The 19,815-nt window shown below is 46.5% G+C and overlaps 1 protein-coding gene across 6 annotated transcripts in view; it reads right to left on the reverse strand.

Annotated features, from left to right (window-relative positions):
- Nucleotides 1-19,815, reverse strand: part of LOC144681055 (serine/threonine-protein kinase MRCK alpha-like) — a 607,421-nt gene that overhangs the window by 198,273 nt on the left and 389,333 nt on the right. For all 6 annotated transcript variants that reach the window (XM_078542748.1, XM_078542747.1, XM_078542746.1 and 3 more), the window contains exons 6-7: nt 11,339-11,432; nt 3,031-3,231 (exon numbers count right to left, since the gene is read on the reverse strand). In XM_078542748.1, coding sequence (XP_078398874.1) covers nt 3,031-3,231; nt 11,339-11,432 — 295 coding nt within the window. The remainder of the gene's footprint in view (nt 1-3,030; nt 3,232-11,338; nt 11,433-19,815) is intronic.

Genomic DNA, 19,815 nt, shown 5'->3' on the forward strand with positions numbered 1-19,815 from the left:
TCCCCTTGACTCCAGTTTTTCTTGGGCTCCTTGGTGGCACACTCGGTCAAATGCGGCCTTGATGTCAAGGGCAGTCACTCTCACCTCACCTCTGGAGTTCAGCTCTTCTGTCCATGTTTGAACCAAGGCTGTAATGAGGTCAGGAGCTGAGTGGCCTTGGCGGAACCCAAACTGAGCGTTAGCGAGCAGGTTATTGCTAAGCAAGTGCCGCTTGACAGTACTGTTGATGACCCCTTCCATTACTTTACTGATGATCGAGAGTAGACTGATGTGGCCGTAATTGGCCGGGTTGGATTTGTCCTGCTATTTGTGTGCAGGACGTACCTGGGCAATTTTCCACATAGCTGGGTAGATGCCAGTGTTGCAGCCGTACTGGAACAGCTTGGCTAGGGGCGCAGCAAGTTCTGGAGCACAAGTCTTCAGTACTATTGTTGGAATACTGTCAGGGCCCATAGCCCTTGCACTATCCAATGCCTTCAGCCATTTGATTGAATTTTTTGAGGAGGTGACCAATGAGGGTAGTACAGTTGATGTAGTTTATATGGATTTCAACAAAGCCTTTGACAAGGTCCCACATGGGAGACTTATAAAGAAGGCAAATGCAAATACAGGGTAATTTGATAAGGTGGATTCAAAATTGGCTTAGTTGTAAGAGACAGAGGGTGATGACAGAGGATGCTTTAGTGACTGGAAGCCAGTGTCCAGTGGCGTACCACAGGGATCTGGGCTGGGTCCCCTATTATTCGTCATTTATATAAACGACATAGAGGACTACGTGGGGGGTAAGATTAGTAAGTTTCAGATGACACAAAGATTGGCCGGGTGGTTAACAGTGAGGCTGAGTGTCTTGGGCTACAGGAAGATATAGACGAGATGGTCAAATGGGCAGATAAGTGGCAGATGGAATTTAACCCTGAAAAATGTGAAGTGAGACACTTTGGAAGGAGTAATTTGACAAGGAAGTATTCAATGAACAGCATGACACTAGGAAGTTCTGAGGAACAAAGGGACCTTGGCGTGTGTGTCCATAGATCTCTGAAGGTGGAGGGGCATGTTAGTGGGGTGGTGAAAAAGGCATACAGGACACTTGCCTTTATCAATCGAGGCATAGATTACAAAAGTAGGGAGGTCATGTTGGAGTTGTATAGAACCTTGGTGAGGCCACAGCTGGAGTACTGTGTGCCGTTCTGGTCGCCACATTATAGGAAGGATGTGATTGCACTGGAGGGGGTGCAGAGGAGATTCACCAGGATGTTGCCTGGGATGAAACATTTAAGTTATGAAGAGAGGTTGGATAGACTTGGGTTGTTTTCGTTGGAGCAGAGAAGACTGAGGGGCGATCTGATCGAGGTGTACAAGATTATGAGAGGCATGGACAGGGTGGATAGGGAGCAGCTGTTCCCCTTAGTTGAAGGTCAGTCACAAGGGGGCATAAGTTCAAGGTGAGGAGCAGGAGGTGTAGGGGGGATGTGAGGAAAAACCTTTTTACCCAGAGGGTGGTGGAGGTCTGGAATGCGCTGCCTGGGAGGGTGGTGGAGGCGGGTTGCCTCACATCCTTTAAAAAGTAGCTGGATGAGCACTTGGCTCGTCATAACATTCAAGGCTATGGGCCAAGTGCTGGTAAATGGGATTAGGTAGGTAGGTCAGGTGTTTCTCATGTGTTGGTGCAGACTCGATGGGCCGAAGAGCCTCTTCTGCACTGTGAGATTCTGTGATTTTTTGATATCATGTGGAGTGAATCGAATTGGCTGAAGACTGGCAGCTATAAATCTGGGCACCTCTGGAGGAGGCCAAGATGGATCATGCACTCAGCACTTTTGGCTGAAGATTGTTGCAAATGCTTCAGCATTATCTGACGCACTGATGTGCTGGGCTCCTCCATCATTGAGGATGGGGATACTTGTGGAGCCTTCTCCTCCAGTGAGTTGTTTAATTGTCCACCACCATTCACAACTGGATGTGGCAGGACTGCAGAACTGAGATTGGATCCTTTGGTTTTGGGATCACTTAGCTCTATCACTTACTGCTTATGCTGTTTGGTATGCAAGTAGTCCTGTGTTATAGCTTCACCAGGTTGCCACCTCATTTTAAGGTATATCTGGTGCTGCTCCTAGCATGCCCTCTTGCACTCTTAATTGAATCAGGGTTGATCCCCTGACTTGATGGTAATGGTAGAGTGGGAGATATGCGGGCCATGAGGTTACAGATCCTGTTCGAGTACAGTTCTGCTGCTGCTGATGGCCCATGGATGCCCAGTCTTGAGCTGCTAGATCTGTTCGAAATCTATCCCACTTAGCACTGTTGTAGTGCCACACAACACGATGGAGGGTATCCTCAATGTGAAGGCAGGACTTTGTCTACAATGACTGTGCAGTGGTCACTCCTACCGATACTGACATGGACAGATGCATCTATGGCAGGCAGTTGGTGAGGGTGAGGTCAAGTGTGTTTTTCCCTCTTCTTGGTTCCCTCATCACCTGCCGCAGAGCCAGTCTAGCAGCTATGTCATTTAGGGCTCAGCCAGCTCGATCAGCAGTGGTGCTACTGAGCCACTCTTGGTGTTGGACATTGAAGTCCATTGAAGGACCAGTAGATAGGGAGAAACTGTTCCCAGTTGTATAAGGATCGTGAATGAAAGGGTACAGATTTAAAGTGATTTGCAAAAGAAGTAAACGCTATGTAAGAAAAATCTTTTTCATACAGTGAGTGGTTCGGGTCTGGAATGCACTGCCTGGAAGTGTGATGGAGGCAGGTTCAATCGAGGCATTCAAAGTGCATTAGATGATTATTTAAATAGAAACAAACAATGTTCAAGGGAAAAGGCAGGAGAATGGCTTGGAGTCATGATGCTCATTCGGAGAGCCAGTGCAGACAGAATGGGCCAAATGGCCTCCTTCTGCACTGTAACAATTCTGTGATTCTGTAAGTAACTTGGTTGGAAATAAACCTGACTACAGTCATACTGACATCTGACAGGAGGAACATCAAAAGCAACAGGTTAGAATGGAGAGAGTTTAGAAAAACACTCACTTTGTGGTTCATAATTTTCCCATAGGTTTCTACCAAAGATTCCGCGTAAAATGGAGTCTCCCCGAAAAGCATTTCATACATGCAAACACCAAGTGACCACCAGTCACATTCCGGCCCGTACTTTCCTTTGCCGTCTTCCATGGCCTGCAGGATTTCAGGGGAAATGTAGTCAGGGGTCCCCACTGCAACGGAAGACTGGACCTGCGTTAGAAAAATAAATGTTAGATTTCTTGGAATTGTAATAAAGCCAGATCTAAGGCCCAAAGATCAGGTGTCAACCCTCCCCTGCCAACCCCACGTGCTTGCTCAATTTTTAAAAAAAGGCTTCATAATAAATTTTCCTTACTGTACTGGAGAAGACATGGATTTTAAGCCTCCCCAAAGCCCTACTGATTTTGTGCTGTAAATGCATGATCAACTTCTGATGGGTCAGTTTGATGAAGCTTCATCGACCTGCAACGCTGACTTTGTTTCTCTGTCCACAGGTGCTGCAGGAACAACTAAGTGTTCCCAGCATTTTCTGTTTTCATCGTTCCAGTAATATCCCAGGTTCATATACCATATTCTTCATTTCTGTGATAGGCAGAACATCTTTGTGGCTTGACAGCAGCATCCTGTGAGTGGAAAATACCACTCTTGTGTTGCTACTGCTAGCTTCACCAGTTTCTCAAATTTCTGAGACACCTTACCCTTCCAAGGTAATCAGAGATGGACTGGGTATTTTTAAGGACTTAAAGTGGCGGCCTTAGGCCCATTCATGAATTTGCGTGATATACAGCGAGCAATGATCTGATTAGGATAGCCATTATTCTGCAGGACAGCTTTCATGCACCCTACTTCGGCATTAAGCTTGCATGGTGAGCAAATGGCTTGGGGCCCTATTTACAAGGTTACTAATATGGCTATTCCTATAGACCGTGGAACTGCAGTAATCCCAATGCGTATATTGACCAGTGAAATTGTGTTTGTGGCAGTCAGTAGTAAAGAACCCATTGGCAGGTTTCTCAACTAGCATGTTGAGGGAAGGGAGCTCGTTTGCTCAATTTCAGACGGGAATTTGAGCAGAAGTTTGAGCCCATTAAGGTGTGTAAGGAAATTCTTACATGCAGCTGCAGATTCAAATATAGCAAATGTATCAACCACGTATTGAAAATACGCAAGGGGTAGGTGATTAGGGATCATTCCATCAAAGACACGTTTCTTGTGGAAACTGACAAAGGTGTTTGCGAGAGTTGGTTCTAGAGGGGATCCCATGGCAACACCATCTATTTGGGCATACATGGTGTTGTTAAAACTGAACTCAACTGTGCGAGTTGGTGAACTCATAAGATCAACGAATAAAGATTCAGACCAATGGTGCCGTGTCCATGAGTTCGTTCGACATTGCTCACCTATTCACTAAGTCACAGGGCAGAATTTTGCCCTAGGATGGCGGGCGGGCCCCACCGGTTCGGCGGTGGGCGGGCAGCCGAACTCTGCTGCCGAAATGGGGCTGGCCGCCATTTTGAGTGGGCGGGCCAATTAAGGCCCGCCAGCAGCCTTCCTGACGGGGAGCGCTATGCGCTTCCTGTGCAGGGGGTGGAGGGATTCCCCATCTGTCAAAGTACGCTGCTCCCTGAGGCAAAGTGCTGTCTCAGGGAGTTTACTGACAGGTAAGAAAAGACAAAAAATAGAGAAATATTAAAATTATTAACATGTCCCCTTCATGTGACAATGTCACACGAGATGGGACATGTTAATAAGAAACACAAAAAGTTAATTAAATTTTTAAAAAACGGACATGAAACTTCATTCTGCCAGTGGATGAAGTTTCATGAATAATCCTGGCCTGCCCACCAGCCTTAAGCTTGGACGGGCAGGGTCTTTAGGTTAATTAGCCTGTTAATGGCCTTAATTGGCCATTGACAGGTCGGTGGGTGGACAGCTGATTTCGTTGTCCACCCGCCTTCCTGAAGATTTAAATGGACCGGGATGACGTCAGGGGTTCCTCCAGATGTCATCCCACGTCATTTTCCCCTCGGCGAGCGGGCCCCGACCCCGACCCCAAATCGCCGAGGGGAAAATCCTGGCCACAGACACTTGCCCCACATCACTATATCATGGTGATCTAGACGCGCTGGAATTGAACTTATGCACTCAGCAACTCGTGCAGTTGAATTTGGTTTTAACAACACCATGTATGTCCAAATAGATGGTGTTGCCATGGGATCCCCTATAGGCCCAGCTCTCGCTAACATCTTAGTTAGTTTCTACGGGAAGCACGTCTTTAATGGAATGACCCCAACCACCTTGCATATTGCCGACACGTGGCTGATACATTTGCCATATTTGAATCTGCAGCTGCACATAATAATTTCCTTACACACCTTAATGGGCTCCAATCTGCACTCAAATTCACCTCTGAAATGGAGCAGTCAAACGAGCTCCCTTTCCTTGATCTGCTGGTTGAGAGATCTGTCAATGGGTTATCTGCTACTGTCTACCGCAAGCACTATTTCACTGGTCAATATGCGCACTGCATTTCCTACAGTTCCACATGCTTAGCCTTATCAGCAATATCGTAAATAAGACCCAAGCTATTTGCTCACTGTGCAAGCTTAATGCTGAAGTAGGGCAAACAAAGCTATCCTGCATGTTAATGGCTACCCCGATCAGACCATTGCTCGGTGTATATCGTGAGTGGGCCTAAGGTCACCACTTTCAGTCCTGAAAAGTGGCAATGCCTCTACCAGAGTCCACTTGTCAACCAATCAGCACCCTCTTCTCATGCAGTAAAAATTGTACCCTTTGAGATTTAGTATTCTTGCATCTGTTCTGATGAGTGCAAGACTAAAAGGTATGACAGAATGCCTCTTTTTTCAGCAACCAATGTATGTTGGACAGAGGGAAAATGAGTCGATGATTTTTTGCCAGTTTAACCAGACTCTATTTACCACTTTTAACATCATACAGAACTCTTGCATCTTGAGTCAGAAGCTTGTGGGTTCAAGCCCCACTTTGGAACTTGAGCTCATAATCTAGGCTTACACTTCAGTGCAATATTTTGGGAGAGTTGCACAGTTAGAGATGAGACATTAAACCAAGTCTGCTGCTCAAGGGATGTCAAAGATGTACTCTGGCTGTGTGCAAACTGGTCTTCATGACTGGTCTCACTGAACAATTTCTCCTTAACCTTGTCTCACTTCCTCCAAATAAAAGGTGTGGCTATGGGTACCCACATGTGCCCCAGTTATGCCTGCCTCTTTATGGGGTATGTGGAACATTCCTTGTTCCAGTCCTACTCAGGCCCCCTCCCACTACTCTCTTTGTTCGGTACATCGATGACTGTTTCGGTGCTGTTTCATGCTCTCGTCTAGACATGGAAAAATTGATCAATTTTGCTTCCAATATCCACCCCTCTATCACTTTCACATGGTCCATCTCCGACAGTTCCCTTCCCTTCCTTGACCTCTCTGTCTCAATTCTGGTGATAGACTGTCCACCAATATTCATTACAAGCCCACCGACTCCCACAGCTACCTCAACTACAGCTCCTCACACCCCGCTTCCTGTAAGGACTCCATCCCATTCTCTCAGTTCCTTCGCTTCCGTTGCATCTGTTCTGATGATGCCACTTTCTAAAACAGTTCCTCTGACATGTCTTCCTTCTTCCTTGACCGAAGTTTTCCACCCACGGTGGTTGACAGGGCCCTCAACCGTGTCCAACCCACTTACCGCACCTCTGCCCTCACACCTTCCTCTCCCTCCCAGAATCATGATAGGGTCCCCCTTGTCCTCACTTTTCACCCCACCAGCCTCCGCATTCAAAGGATCATCCTCCGCCATTTCCGCCAACTCCAGTAAGATGCCACCACCAAACACATCTTCCCTTCACCCACCCTGTCGGCATTCCGTAGGGGCTGTTCCCTCTGGGACACCCTGGTCACTCCTCCATCACCCCCAACACCTCAACGCCCTCCCACAGCACCTTCCCATGCAATCACAGAAGGTGCAACACCTGCCCCTTTATTTCCCCCCTCCTCACCATCCAAGGGCCCAAACACTCCTTTCAAGTAAAGCAGCGCTTCACTTGCACCTCCCTCAATTTGGTCTACTGCATTCGCTGCTCCCAATGCGGTCTCCTCTACATTAGGGACACCAAACACAGACTGGGTGACCGCTTTGCGGAACACCTTCGGTCTGTCCGCAAGCATGACTCAGGCCTTCCTGTCGCTTGCCATTTCAACACTCCATCCTGCTCTCATGCCCACATGTCCGTCCTTGGTCTGCTGCAATGTTCATTTCAGGTCCACTGCTCCATTTAGCAACAATTACAATCTGTTTTGACAGGCTATGTATACACTTCACTCAGCTCCACATCAACAGCTCTCCAGGCACGTGTGTCAACTGTCCAAAATCATCTTTCTCAAAATCGGAGTTAGTATATTACAAAAAATTAATAAATAACACATGTAACAATATATGCACGCAGTTTATGTCACAGAGTATGTAGAAGATCTGTGATTCATTGATTTCAGAAGCAAAATGTAACATTTAAAAAAATTATTCTTTGGAATATGGTGTTGCTGGCATTTGTTGCCCATCCCCGGTTGTCTGAGGAGATGGTGGTGAGCTACCTCATTGAACCGTTGCAGTCTGCATGGTGAAGATAATTCCACAGTGCTGTTAGGTGGACACTTCCAGGGTTATAACCTAGCGATGAAGGAGGGATGTTGATATATTTCCAAGTCAGAATGGCGGGTGACTCTGAGTGGAACTTGGAGACAATGGTGTTCCTCTGCATCCACTACTCTTGACTTTCTATGTGGTGGAGATCGTGGGCTTGGGAGGTACTACTGAAGGAAGCTTGGTGACTTACATAGCCTAATTCAAAACTGAATCAAAGTGCCCAATCTCCTCCAATATCATAACACACAGAAAACTCTACCTGCTATACAAATCTCCACAACTTGGGAGAGAAGTGCCAGTCCTATAGTTCAATAAGTCACAGTGAAATATGCCAACATACCATTTGTCACAGTCCACTCAACTTAGGTACAGGATTCACTGAGGGAAGAGGAAAATCCAGTGGCAACAAGCACTCCGAGCAGAAACAACTCAGCGGACAGTAAGCAGAAGTGTCTCAAACCCAGCAAATACATGCAACTTTGTGGTTCAAAAAATACCTCATGGGAATTAAAGCACACTTAATTTAAATACTTGAAAATAAAACTTCTCTTTCACTGCCAAACTGCAGAAACATAACTGCCACATAGTGATTGTGGGAGCTTATCCCTATAAAATTAATATTTGCATGTACTACAGAAGCTGTGATATACTTTCCAACCTGTGTCAATGAGGTAAGCAGGAAGACTCTATATCTGCACACATGTATCAGTATACAGAGATGAAGATTATTATGAAATAGTAGAATAGTACAAGAAAAATATATTATTGAAAAGCTTCATTGAAAATTTATTAAAGAATGAATTATATGAATAGTGTACAGCAGACATGTGTTGCTGATAAAATGCAGCTTGTGTATCCGCTGTGTCAGTCCAGTGCTGCTGACAAAGATGTGCAAGACTGAATGAACATCAGTGCTGGAGAAGTAAGCTTGCATGCAATGGCACACGTTAGAGGTGTAGAGTGTAATACCAGCCAAGTATAACGCATTCATGTAAGGCCTATGCTGCTTTTACAGCTTGTGTGTGCAATTTGTTTGTCTGTCTGTCTCAGTGGTAGTACTGGTACCAACATGCATATCCAACCTGTCATCCTGGTAGAGGGCTGTGTGAGTGAGGTGTTTATCCTGGTAAAGGGCTGTGTGAGTGAGGCGTTTATCCTGGTAAAGGTTTGTGTGGGTGAGGTGTTTATCCTGGTAAAGGGCTGTGTGAGTGAGGTGTTTATCCTGGTAAAGGGTTGTGTGAGTGAGGTGTTTATCTGGTAAAGGGCTGTGTGAGTGAGATATTTATCCTGGTAAAGGGCTGTGTGAGTGAGGTGTTTATCCGGTAAAGGGCTGTGTGAGTGAGGTGTTTATCCGGTAAAGGGCTGTGTGAGTGAGGTGTTTATCCTGGTAAAGGGCTGTGTGAGTGAGGTGTTTATCTGGTAAAGGGCTGTGTGAGTGAGGTGTTTATCTGGTAAAGGGCTGTGTGGGTGAGGTGTTTATCCGGTAAAGGGCTGTGTGCGTGAGGCGTTTATCCTGGTAAAGGGCTGTGTGAGTGAGGTGTTTATCTGGTAAAGGGCTGTGTGCGTGAGGCGTTTATCCTGGTAAAGGGCTGTGTGAGTGAGGTGTTTATCTGGTAAAGGGCTGTGTGAGTGAGGTGTTTATCTGGTAAAGGGCTGTGTGGGTGAGGTGTTTATCCTGGTAAAGGGCTGTGTGAGTGAGGTGTTTATCTGGTAAAGGGCTGTGTGAGTGAGGTGTTTATCTGGTAAAGGGCTGTGTGGGTGAGGTGTTTATCCTGGTAAAGGGCTGTGTGAGTGAGGTGTTTATCTGGTAAAGGGCTGTGTGAGTGAGGTGTTTATCTGGTAAAGGGCTGTGTGAGTGAGGTGTTTATCTGGTAAAGGGCTGTGTGAGTGAGGTGTTTATCTGGTAAAGGGCTGTGTGAGTGAGGTGTTTATCTGGTAAAGGGCTGTGTGGGTGAGGTGTTTATCCTGGTAAAGGGCTGTGTGAGTGAGGTGTTTATCTGGTAAAGGGCTGTGTGAGTGAGGTGTTTATCTGGTAAAGGGCTGTGTGAGTGAGGTGTTTATCTGGTAAAGGGCTGTGTGAGTGAGGTGTTTATCTGGTAAAGGGCTGTGTGAGTGAGGTGTGTCTCCTGGTAAAGGGCTGTGTGGGTGAGGTGTTTATCTGGTAAAGGGCTGTGTGAGTGAGGTGTTTATCTGGTAAAGGGCTGTGTGAGTGAGGTGTTTATCCTGGTAAAGGGTTGTATGGGTGAGGTGTTTATCCTGGTAAAGGGCTGTGTGGGTGAGGTGTTTATCCTGGTAAAGGGTTGTGTGGGTGAGGTGTTTATCCTGGTAAAGGGCTGTGTGAGTGAGGTGTTTATCTGGTAAAGGGCTGCGTGAGTGAGGTGTTTATCTGGTAAAGGGCTGTGTGAGTGAGGTGTTTATCCTGGTAAAGGGCTGTGTGAGTGAGGTGTTTATCCTGGTAAAAGGTTGTGTGTGTGAGGTGTTTATCTGGTAAAGGGCTGCGTGAGTGAGGTGTTTATCTGGTAAAGGGCTGTGTGAGTGAGGTGTTTATCCTGGTAAAGGGCTGTGTGAGTGAGGTGTTTATCCTGGTAAAAGGTTGTGTGTGTGAGGTGTTTATCCTGGTAAAGGGCTGTGTGAGTGAGGTGTTTATCCTGGTAAAGGGTTGGGTATATGAGGTACTTAGCCTTGCATGAGTGTGTTCACTGTGGTATTGGTATTGGTATATTTCTGTCTGTGTCTGAGTTGTGGTGCTGATAAAGCGCAGCGTGATCCACAGTGTGCAGAGTTGAGGGCTTGAGCGTGAGACACACACGTGCTGCCTGCCTGTGTTACCTGATCCTTGCTGAGTAGAGAAATCGTTCGCTGGAATGAAAAAGGAACTTGTCATGAGTATATCACAAAGATATGTACAGAAAGGGGAAGCTATTTAGCTCATCTAGCTCATCTACCAAAAGTAGCCCCATTATTGTCATAAAGGTTATAGTTTAAGAACTATTATAAAAATGTGCACTTATTTACACATACAGTTAGATGTAGCATTTATTTACGTAAGGATACTAGAAGCTCAAAATTAACACAAAAACAGAGAGTACCATAACATGCAGCACTAGTGTAAAACAACGGCCAGGCAGGTATTGAGCATAGGAGGTATTTTACTCCGACAATACCCAGCTGGCTGACTTTTTGAATCAGTGCTTTGCGAAACATTTCATTCCTGTATGTTTTGGTGAGGTATTTTTGTTACTGGTATAAATCAAACTGGATAATAAAAAAGTTATATTACTTAATCAAAATGACATAAGTTGTAATGGTTCTACTTTTGCTTGTCTGCACATTGAATTTGACAGCTCAGAGAGCTGGGGCCTCACAGCATAGAGTGAGGTCTCAAAAACAGCTGGTGTAGGAAATGGAATGTCATGGGAATGGTGAAGTGGGGGGTGGTGGGGAATTTAAGATCCAGAGGAGGGGAGAAGCTCTACAGAAGTTAGGGTTAAGAACTTGTCATGGCTATGGTGCAATCTTTACTCTGCATCCAAACATGCAAACCAACTTGGATTAAAAAAACATTGGAAAATAGTTCAGTGCTCACATCTGCAATTTAAGTAAGTACAAATGCTTTATAAGTGATCGCCTCATAACTTACTGTTCCATCTTCCATGAGTTTGAGACAGGAGCCAAAGTCTGCTAGCCGGATGTGCCCATTTACATCCAGGAGAATGTTGTCTGGTTTGATGTCCCTGCAACGAGACAAGAACAAGTTTTAAAAACTGCAGAAGGTTCATCTCCAGGCAAAGTATCACCTACACTGAACTGATACGATCTCACACAAACAGGATGTGCCTCAGAATCACCGCATGCGTTTTTGTCCAACTCGTCCCACCACACTACAACAAAAAAAATTGCAGCTTTGATTTTTTTCTAAGCTACATGCTCATCTGGTCTACTTCTTTTTAAGATAAGCATAGTTCAGTCTACAGATATGGTTTTAGATGTAGCACACAGGAGAGACAACAAAGGACAGGCTAAAAGTAACATGATTGATGTAGTATAGATCTTTTATGGTGTTGCTCACAGTAAGAAAGATTATACCCGCCTCTAGGCATTCCCGATCCAAAATCACTCAACTTATATAAGAAGTAATCAAAGACACATTAACCTTCAGTGAAGCCATCAAACAGGCGTACAGCCAATGATACATTAATGAAAGATTTGATTGCAGGGTGAATCTTTGTTAGAGATATCAACAATAGCAGCCAAAAGCCTCCGCCAAAGCCAGTGGCAAATCAGATAAAATTCAGAATTCAACCAATTATTAGGTAAATGGTTGCGTGGCATGATTGCTGAATCCCTTTTAAGACCTAAATTACTACTTTCATTATATTTTCCAATACAGTTAGGAGTTGCCCGAAGTCTTTTCATTTAAGAGTCTATTGAGGCATAAAAAACACTTTTTGGAAGGAATGGACAAATGGAGGCCACTCCACTTTGCTAATGTCTTCTTTCAAAAGCCTTTGAAAAGCCAATGCCTTCAGCTTTAAACTTCCTTCCCTCACTTTTGATCATTCCCAAATCCTACTCGGCAACTTGTGTTTAAGTAGCACCCCAAATGTAGCAAAACTCATGATGTTCTCTACAACCTTGACTATAAACGAAGGCTGCTCTCCTCCCTTCCTCCCACCCAAGGCTCAACCTCATGCTGCAGTACTGTTCCACACTGATCTATAGCTGCCACTGATTCATTAGGCATGACAGCCCACAGAGCAAGTCTTAGTAGGCTACTTAAGAACTACTTGCAGTCAACCCCAATCCTTTCCTCAGTCAGGAAAATGTCCTGTAGCAATCACTATATACCTAGAATGGTGAATCTTGGTTATCAGCCACCCCCAAACTGAGGACAGTAGAGTAACAGTGATGACCCAGCTGTTCCTCTGAGATCAACTAACCAAGTGGTGTTGACCAACAGAGCCTGCAACCTTCCAGATCTGTCTGGTACATGGTGTCACTGAAGTATCCAGAAGTTTAGTTATATAAGCTGATATGAAAATGATAAGTATGGGTGGCTTCTAACACAACCGATTGTACACTAAGCTTGTCAGTTCTCACACTGTATCAGGAGCAACACATAACTCTATTGAAATATTTCTGACATTGGCAGGGCCCGGGAGAGAAATCATGGGACCTGATGCTTCTCCTCTGTTTCTAGGCCCCTCATTTCTCCCCTCTTTATTGAGGGTGAGTGAAGGGAAGAGGGAGGAATGATGTGATGTGAGCCCTGAGAGAGCAATGTTGGTTATTACAGCAGGGCCCAGGGAATCTTTAATCTCCAGCTGAAGCAGCAGGAGAGGGAAATGGCTCCTTGGTTTAACAGCGCCTCTGCCCATGCGGTGCTGATGCTGGGCTGGCTTGAACCAGGGGGCGCACCAGTCCTGAAGAGAGAGGGGCTATGAAGCCAGAGGCCAGGCTCTGGTGGCCTCACTAATCCTGTCCCACCTTTAACACCAGCAGGACTGCAGAATAGAAACACCCTCCAGCCCTGGAACCAGCAGGACCAGCTGAACAAGGAACACATACCCACAGCTCGCTAACATTTGGGGTGACTGATATCACCCAGTCTGATTCCTACCTGCTCTTCCACTGCTCTTCACCGGCCCTCAGCTGCCTCCCCTCCCCTCAAACCCTGTTGGCTCATGAGGCCTCATCCTGCCCAACATGTAACCCCCTGCTAACTGTCAACCGCTGCCCATGAGGCACTCTACACCTGACCCCATCACCACCAATCAGCGAGCACAGTCCCCAACACGCGACTCCACCACCACCCTACCCTGCTGCCCAACATGTGAACCCGTCACCAATAACTGTCAACTGGTGCCCTGAGTTACCGAGCATGTGACTCCATCACTGCCAAACACTGCCTGTCTGCTGAGCGCTATCAGTCTCCCCAAATGTTAGCGAGCTGTGTGTACGTGTTCCCGGTTCAGCTGGTCCTGCCGGTTCCAGTGCTGGCGGGTATTTCTATCCTGCAGTCCTTGGGTCTCTGGATTTCTAGTCCAGCAACAATACCACTACACCATCACATCCTCATCTTGGGGATGTTTGCTGATGAATGAACAATGATTAGCACCATTCGCGACTCCTCAGATACTGAAGCAGTCCATGTCCAAATGCAGCTTTTTCTGCGTACACGAGGGACAGAAGTTGATAGTAGGTTGAAGAATACGGAAAGTCAAGACAGGATGAGAATATTGGTGAAATGAAATGAGTCAATGTTTCTACAGCTCTTCACATGATGAAATGTACAGCAGCCACCAAGTGAGCATTGAGCAGGAAAGTAGAGGTAACACTTTCAGAATATTAGAGCACGGAAGAGGCTGAAGATAAGAGTCAATCGTAGCACTTTCAGGGGGGTTTGAAAGGTAAGGAGGCAGGTTGAATTTCAAAGTAGTTTGTGTAGAGAATTACAGAGTGCAACACTATAGGGACAAAGAACAACTTTTGATACCAGAGCAAAGGGTAAAAGGGAACGAATACACTGTCAGGGGAGAGAAAGATGCTCAGCTGCAGCAGAGAAATAGAGATTAGTGCTTTACAATTACAACGGAAAGTAAACCATAACGTTTTTTTAACAAGATTCTCACCTTCACTAGCCATTCTAAAAATTAAAATTAAATAAATAATGTTGTGATCAAAAACTGAACTGGGCCAGCCATAGAATACTGTGATAAAAACAAAAAGCTAAAAGCTACTGCGGATGCTGGAAATCCAAAACAAAAACAGAATTACCTGGAAAAACTCAGCAGGTCTGGCAGCATCGATGGAGAAGAAATCAGTTAACGTTTCGAGCCTTCACGGCCCTTCGGCAGAACTGAAGCATAGTTAGGAGAGGGGTGAAATATAAGCTGGTTTAAGGTGGGGGGCGGGGGGAGAGAAGTTGAGGGTGGGCTGGTTGTAGGGACAAGCAAGCAGTGATAGGAGCAGATAATCAAAAGATGTCACAGACAAAAGGATCAAAGAGGTGTTGAAGGTGGTGATATTACCTAAGAGAATGTGCTAATTAAGAATGGATGGCAGGACACTCAAGGTACAGCTCTAGTGGGGGTGGGGTGGAAAGACTGACAAGGTATTAGTTGTAGATTTAAAAATAATGGAAATAGGTGGGAAGAGAAAAATCTATATAAATTATTGAAAAAAACAAAAGGGAGGGGGAAGAAACGGGGTGGGGATGGGGGAAGGGAGTTTAAGATCTAAAGTTGTTGAATTCAATATTCAGCCCGGAAGGCTGTAAAGTGCCTAGTCGGAAGATGAGGTGCTGTTCCTCCAGTTTGCGTTGGGCTTCACTGGAACAATGTAACAAGCCAAGGACAGACATATGGGCAAGAGAACAGGGTGGAGTGTTAAAATGGCAAGCGACAGGGAGGTTTGGGTCTTTCTTGCGGACAGACCGCAGGTGTTCTGCAAAACGGTCGCCCAGTTTGCGTTTGGTCTCTCCAATGTAGAGGAGACCGCATTGGGAGCAACGAATGCAGTAGACTAAGTTAGGGGAAATGCAAGTGAAATGCTGCTTCACTTGAAAGGAGTGTTTGGGCCCTTGGACGGTGAGGAGAGAGGAAGTGAAGGGGCAGGTGTTGCATCTTCTGCGTGGGCATGGGGAGGTGCCATAGGTGGGGGTTGAGGAGTAGGGGGTGATGGAGGAGTGGACCAGGGTGTCCCGGAGGGAACGATCCCTACGAAATGCCATCAGGGGGGGTGAAGGGAAGATGTGTTTGGTGGTGGCATCATGCTGGAGTTGGCGGAAATGGCGGAGGATGATCCTTTGAATGCGGAGGCTGGTGGGGTGATAAGTGAGGACAAGGGGGACCCTATCATGTTTCTGGGAAGGAGGAGAAGGCGTGAGGGAGGATGCACGGGATATGGGCCGGACACGGTTGAGGGCCCTGTCAACGACCGTGGATGGAAAACCTCGGTTAAGGAAGAAGGAGGACATGTCAGAGGAGCTGTTTTTGAAGGTAGCGTCATCAGAACAGATGCGACGGAGGTGAAGGAACTGAGAGAATGGGATGGAGTCTTTACAGGAAGCGGGGTGTGAGGAGCTGTAGTCGAGGTAGCTGTGGGAGTCGGTAGGCTTGTAATGGATATTGGTGGACAGTCTATCATCAGAACTTGAGACAGAGAGGTCAAGGAAGGGAAGAGAAGTGTCAGAGATGGTTGTGAAAATGATGGAGGGGTGGAGATTGGAAGTAAAATTAAAAAATTTTTCCAGGTCCCGACGAGAGCATGAAGCAGCACCGAAGTAATCATCGATGTACCGGAGAAAGAGTTGTGGGAGGGGGCCGGAGTAGGACTGGAACGAGGAATGTTCCACATACCACATAAAGAGACAGGCATAGCTGGGGCCCATGCGGGTACCCATAGCCACACCTTTTATTTGGAGGAAGTGAGAGGAGTTAAAGGAGAAATTGTTCAGTGTGAGAACAAGTTCAGCCAGACAGAGGATGTCCAGTCCCTTCCCACCTACATCCGTGATTCCTCTGACACCTTACGTCACATCAACAATTTCCAGTTCCCTGGCCCCAACCGCTTCCTCTTCACCGTGGATGTCCAATCCCTCTACACCTCCATCCCCCACCAGGATGGTCTGAGGGCCCTTAGCTTCTTCCTTGAACAGAGGCCCCAACAATCCCCATCCACCACCACTCTCCTCCGTCTGGCTGAACTTGTTCTCACACTGAACAATTTCTCCTTTAACTCCTCTCACTTCCTCCAAATAAAAGGTGTGGCTATGGGTACCCGCATGGGCCCCAGCTATGCCTGTCTCTTTATGGGGTATGTGGAACATTCCTTGTTCCAGTCCTACTCCGGCCCCCTCCCACAACTCTTTCTCCGGTACATCCATGATTACTTCGGTGCTGCTTCATGCTCTCGTCGGGACCTGGAAAAATTGATTAATTTTGCTTCCAATCTCCACCCCTCCATCATTTTCACATGGTCCATCTCTGACACTTCTCTTCCCTTCCTTGACCTCTCTGTCTCAATTTCTGATGATAGACTGTCCACCAATATCCATTACAAGCCTACCGACTCCCACAGCTACCTCGACTACAGCTCCTCACACCCCGCTTCCCGTAAAGACTCCATCCCATTCTCTCAGTTCCTTCGCCTCTGTCGCATCTGTTCTGATGACGCTACCTTCAAAAACAGCTCCTCTGACATGTCCTCCTTCTTCCTTAACTGAGGTTTTCCATCCACTGTCGTTGACAGGGCCCTCAACCGTGTCCGGCCCATATCCCGTGCATACTCCCTCACGCCTTCTCCTCCTTCCCAGAAACATGATAGGGTCCCCCTTGTCCTCACTTATCACCCCACCAGCCTCCGCATTCAAAGGATCATCCTCCGCCATTTCCGCCAACTCCAGCATGATGCCATCACCAAACACATCTTCCCTTCACCCCCCCTGACGGCATTCCGTAGGGATTGTTCCCTCCGGGACACCCTGGTCCACTCCTCCATCACCCCCTACTCCTCAACCCCCACCTATGGCACCTCCCCATGCCCACGCAGAAGATGCAACACCTGCCCCTTCACTTCCTCTCTCCTCACCGTCCAAGGGCCCAAACACTCCTTTCAAGTGAAGCAGCATTTCACTTGCATTTCCCCTAACTTAGTCTACTGCATTCGTTGCTCCCAATGCGGTCTCCTCTACATTGGAGAGACCAAACGCAAACTGGGCGACCGTTTTGCAGAACACCTGCGGTCTGTCCGCAAGAAAGACCCAAACCTCCCTGTCGCTTGCCATTTTAACACTCCACCCTGTTCTCTTGCCCACATGTCTGTCCTTGGCTTGCTGCATTGTTCCAGTGAAGCCCAACGCAAACTGGAGGAACAGCACCTCATCTTCCGACTAGGCACTTTACAGCCTTCCGGGCTGAATATTGAATTCAACAACTTTAGAGCTTAAACTCCCACCCCGTTTCTCCCCCCCACCCCCCTTTTTTTTCAATAATTTATATAGATTCTTCTTTCCCCACCTATTTCCATTATTTTTAAATCTAAAACTAAAACCTTGTTAGTCTTTTCCACCCCACCCCCACTAGAGCTGTACTTTGAGTATCCTGTCTTCCATTCTTAATTAGCACTTTTCTTAGACAAATATCACCACCTTCAACACCTCTTTGATCCTTTTGTCTGTGACATCTTTTGATTATCTGCTCCTATCACTGCTTATCTCCACAATCACCACACCCTCAACGTCTCTCTCCCCCCACCCCCCCCCCACCCCCTTAAACCAGCTTATATTTCACCCCTCTCCTAACTATGCTTCAGTTCTGCCGAAGGGCCGTGAAGGCTCGAAACGTTAACTGATTTCTTCTCCACCGATGCTGCCAGACCTGCTGAGTTTTTCCAGGTAATTCTGTTTTTGTATAGAATACTGTGGCTTAGGTCAGACACTGGGAATTCTGCAGGATGTAACTCATCTCCTGACGACCCCCCCAAAGCTTGTCGACCATCTACGAGGTACACATTGTGGTAGCAGTGTGTACCAAAGCTTGTCGACCATCATCACCACCTTCTCATGGGCAATTAGAGATGGGCAACAATTGCTGGCCTAGCCGGCAACATCCACATCCCATGAACGAATATAAAAAAAAAAGGTCAGACAGCAAGTGTGGAGAGTGAAACAAATATAAGATTTCAGTTTGATGATCTTGCATCACAAGAAGTTGGAGATGTAATAGATCTTAAGAGGACACCAAGACATGGAAAGTGGGGGGTGAGGAGGTAAGTAAGTTGGTTATACAACTGGCCCGGTGAGGATTACAACATTTGGCAAAATAAACAAAAACTATCTGAAAGCTGACTTCAGGACAGGACGTTCCACAAGATGATGTATCTAGAAGGCTCATTATTTTTCCAATCCCTCTATTCACTACTGCAAAACAATGCAGCACATCAGATAGATCAGTCTTTGAATCACATTGGTTATACTCTAAACGTGGAGGTTAGAGAGCAAACACTAACACCTAATTACTCTCATGACAAAGCAAGAACTATTTTTGGCTTCAGGACCCACCAAATGAGCAACTCCTAATCCTAAAGCTGTCTTGTTCCCAGTTCCGTTTTATTCTTCATCACATCTTACACCTCAACAAGCAACTTTTTCTCTTCCTTTCAGGTGTTAAGGAACGCAAGATCCAACAACTTATTCATACCGACGCCCATCCAGATCCTTTCTCCCCTTCCCATCCCTCTGACCCCATCCCTTATTCTAATCCCAGCTCTTGCCATGCATTCACTGTACCCTCTGACCTTGCCCTTTCTGATGCTGAATGTTGTGTGCTCAGCAAAGGACTCACTTTCATCCCTTTACGCAGTCACCTCAATAGATTTTGTGTTCAGCACGACATTGAACTCTTCTTCTGTCGCTTTCATCTCCACGCTCACTTCTTCCATCGCCTTCATCTCCACGCTCACTTCTTTGGGCAGGAGTTCTTCCCTTGCTTAACAGATCCTTCCACCCACCTCCAGTATCTTCCTTTCACCAGAACCTCCCTCTAGCTTCTTACCTGCTCTTGATCTTATCATTGAGGACTGTCAGCATTACATCAGCCGTCTTAATTTCTCTGCTCCTCTCACCCACTCCAACCTGTCTCCTCAACTTGTTGCACTCTGTTCTCTCAAGTCCAACCCTGATTTTGTTATCAAACCTGCTGACAAGGGTGGTGCTATTGTTGTCTGGTGTACTGACAGAGTTTTCTCCCCGATTCCTATTGACTCCAGTTTTACTAGGGCTCCTTGATGCCACACTTCATCAAACGTGGCCTTGGTATCAAGGGCAGTCACTCTCACCTCACCTAGGGTGCTCAACTCTTGTGTCCATGTTTGAACTGAGGCTGTAATGAGGTCAGGAGCAGAGTGACCCTGGCGGAACCCAAACTGAGTGTCAGTGAGCAGGTTATTGCTAAGCAAGTGCTGCTTGATAGCACTGTTGATGACCCCTTCCATTACTTTACTGATGAACGAGAGTAGACTGATGGAACGATAATTAGCCAGGTTGGATCTGTCCTGCTTTTTGCGTACAGGACATACAGAGGCAATTTTCCACATAGCCAGGTAGATGCCAGTGTT

The sequence above is a fragment of the Cetorhinus maximus genome, chromosome 5 (assembly GCF_964194155.1).
Source record: "Cetorhinus maximus chromosome 5, sCetMax3.hap1.1, whole genome shotgun sequence".
Lineage (NCBI taxonomy): Eukaryota > Metazoa > Chordata > Chondrichthyes > Lamniformes > Cetorhinidae > Cetorhinus > Cetorhinus maximus.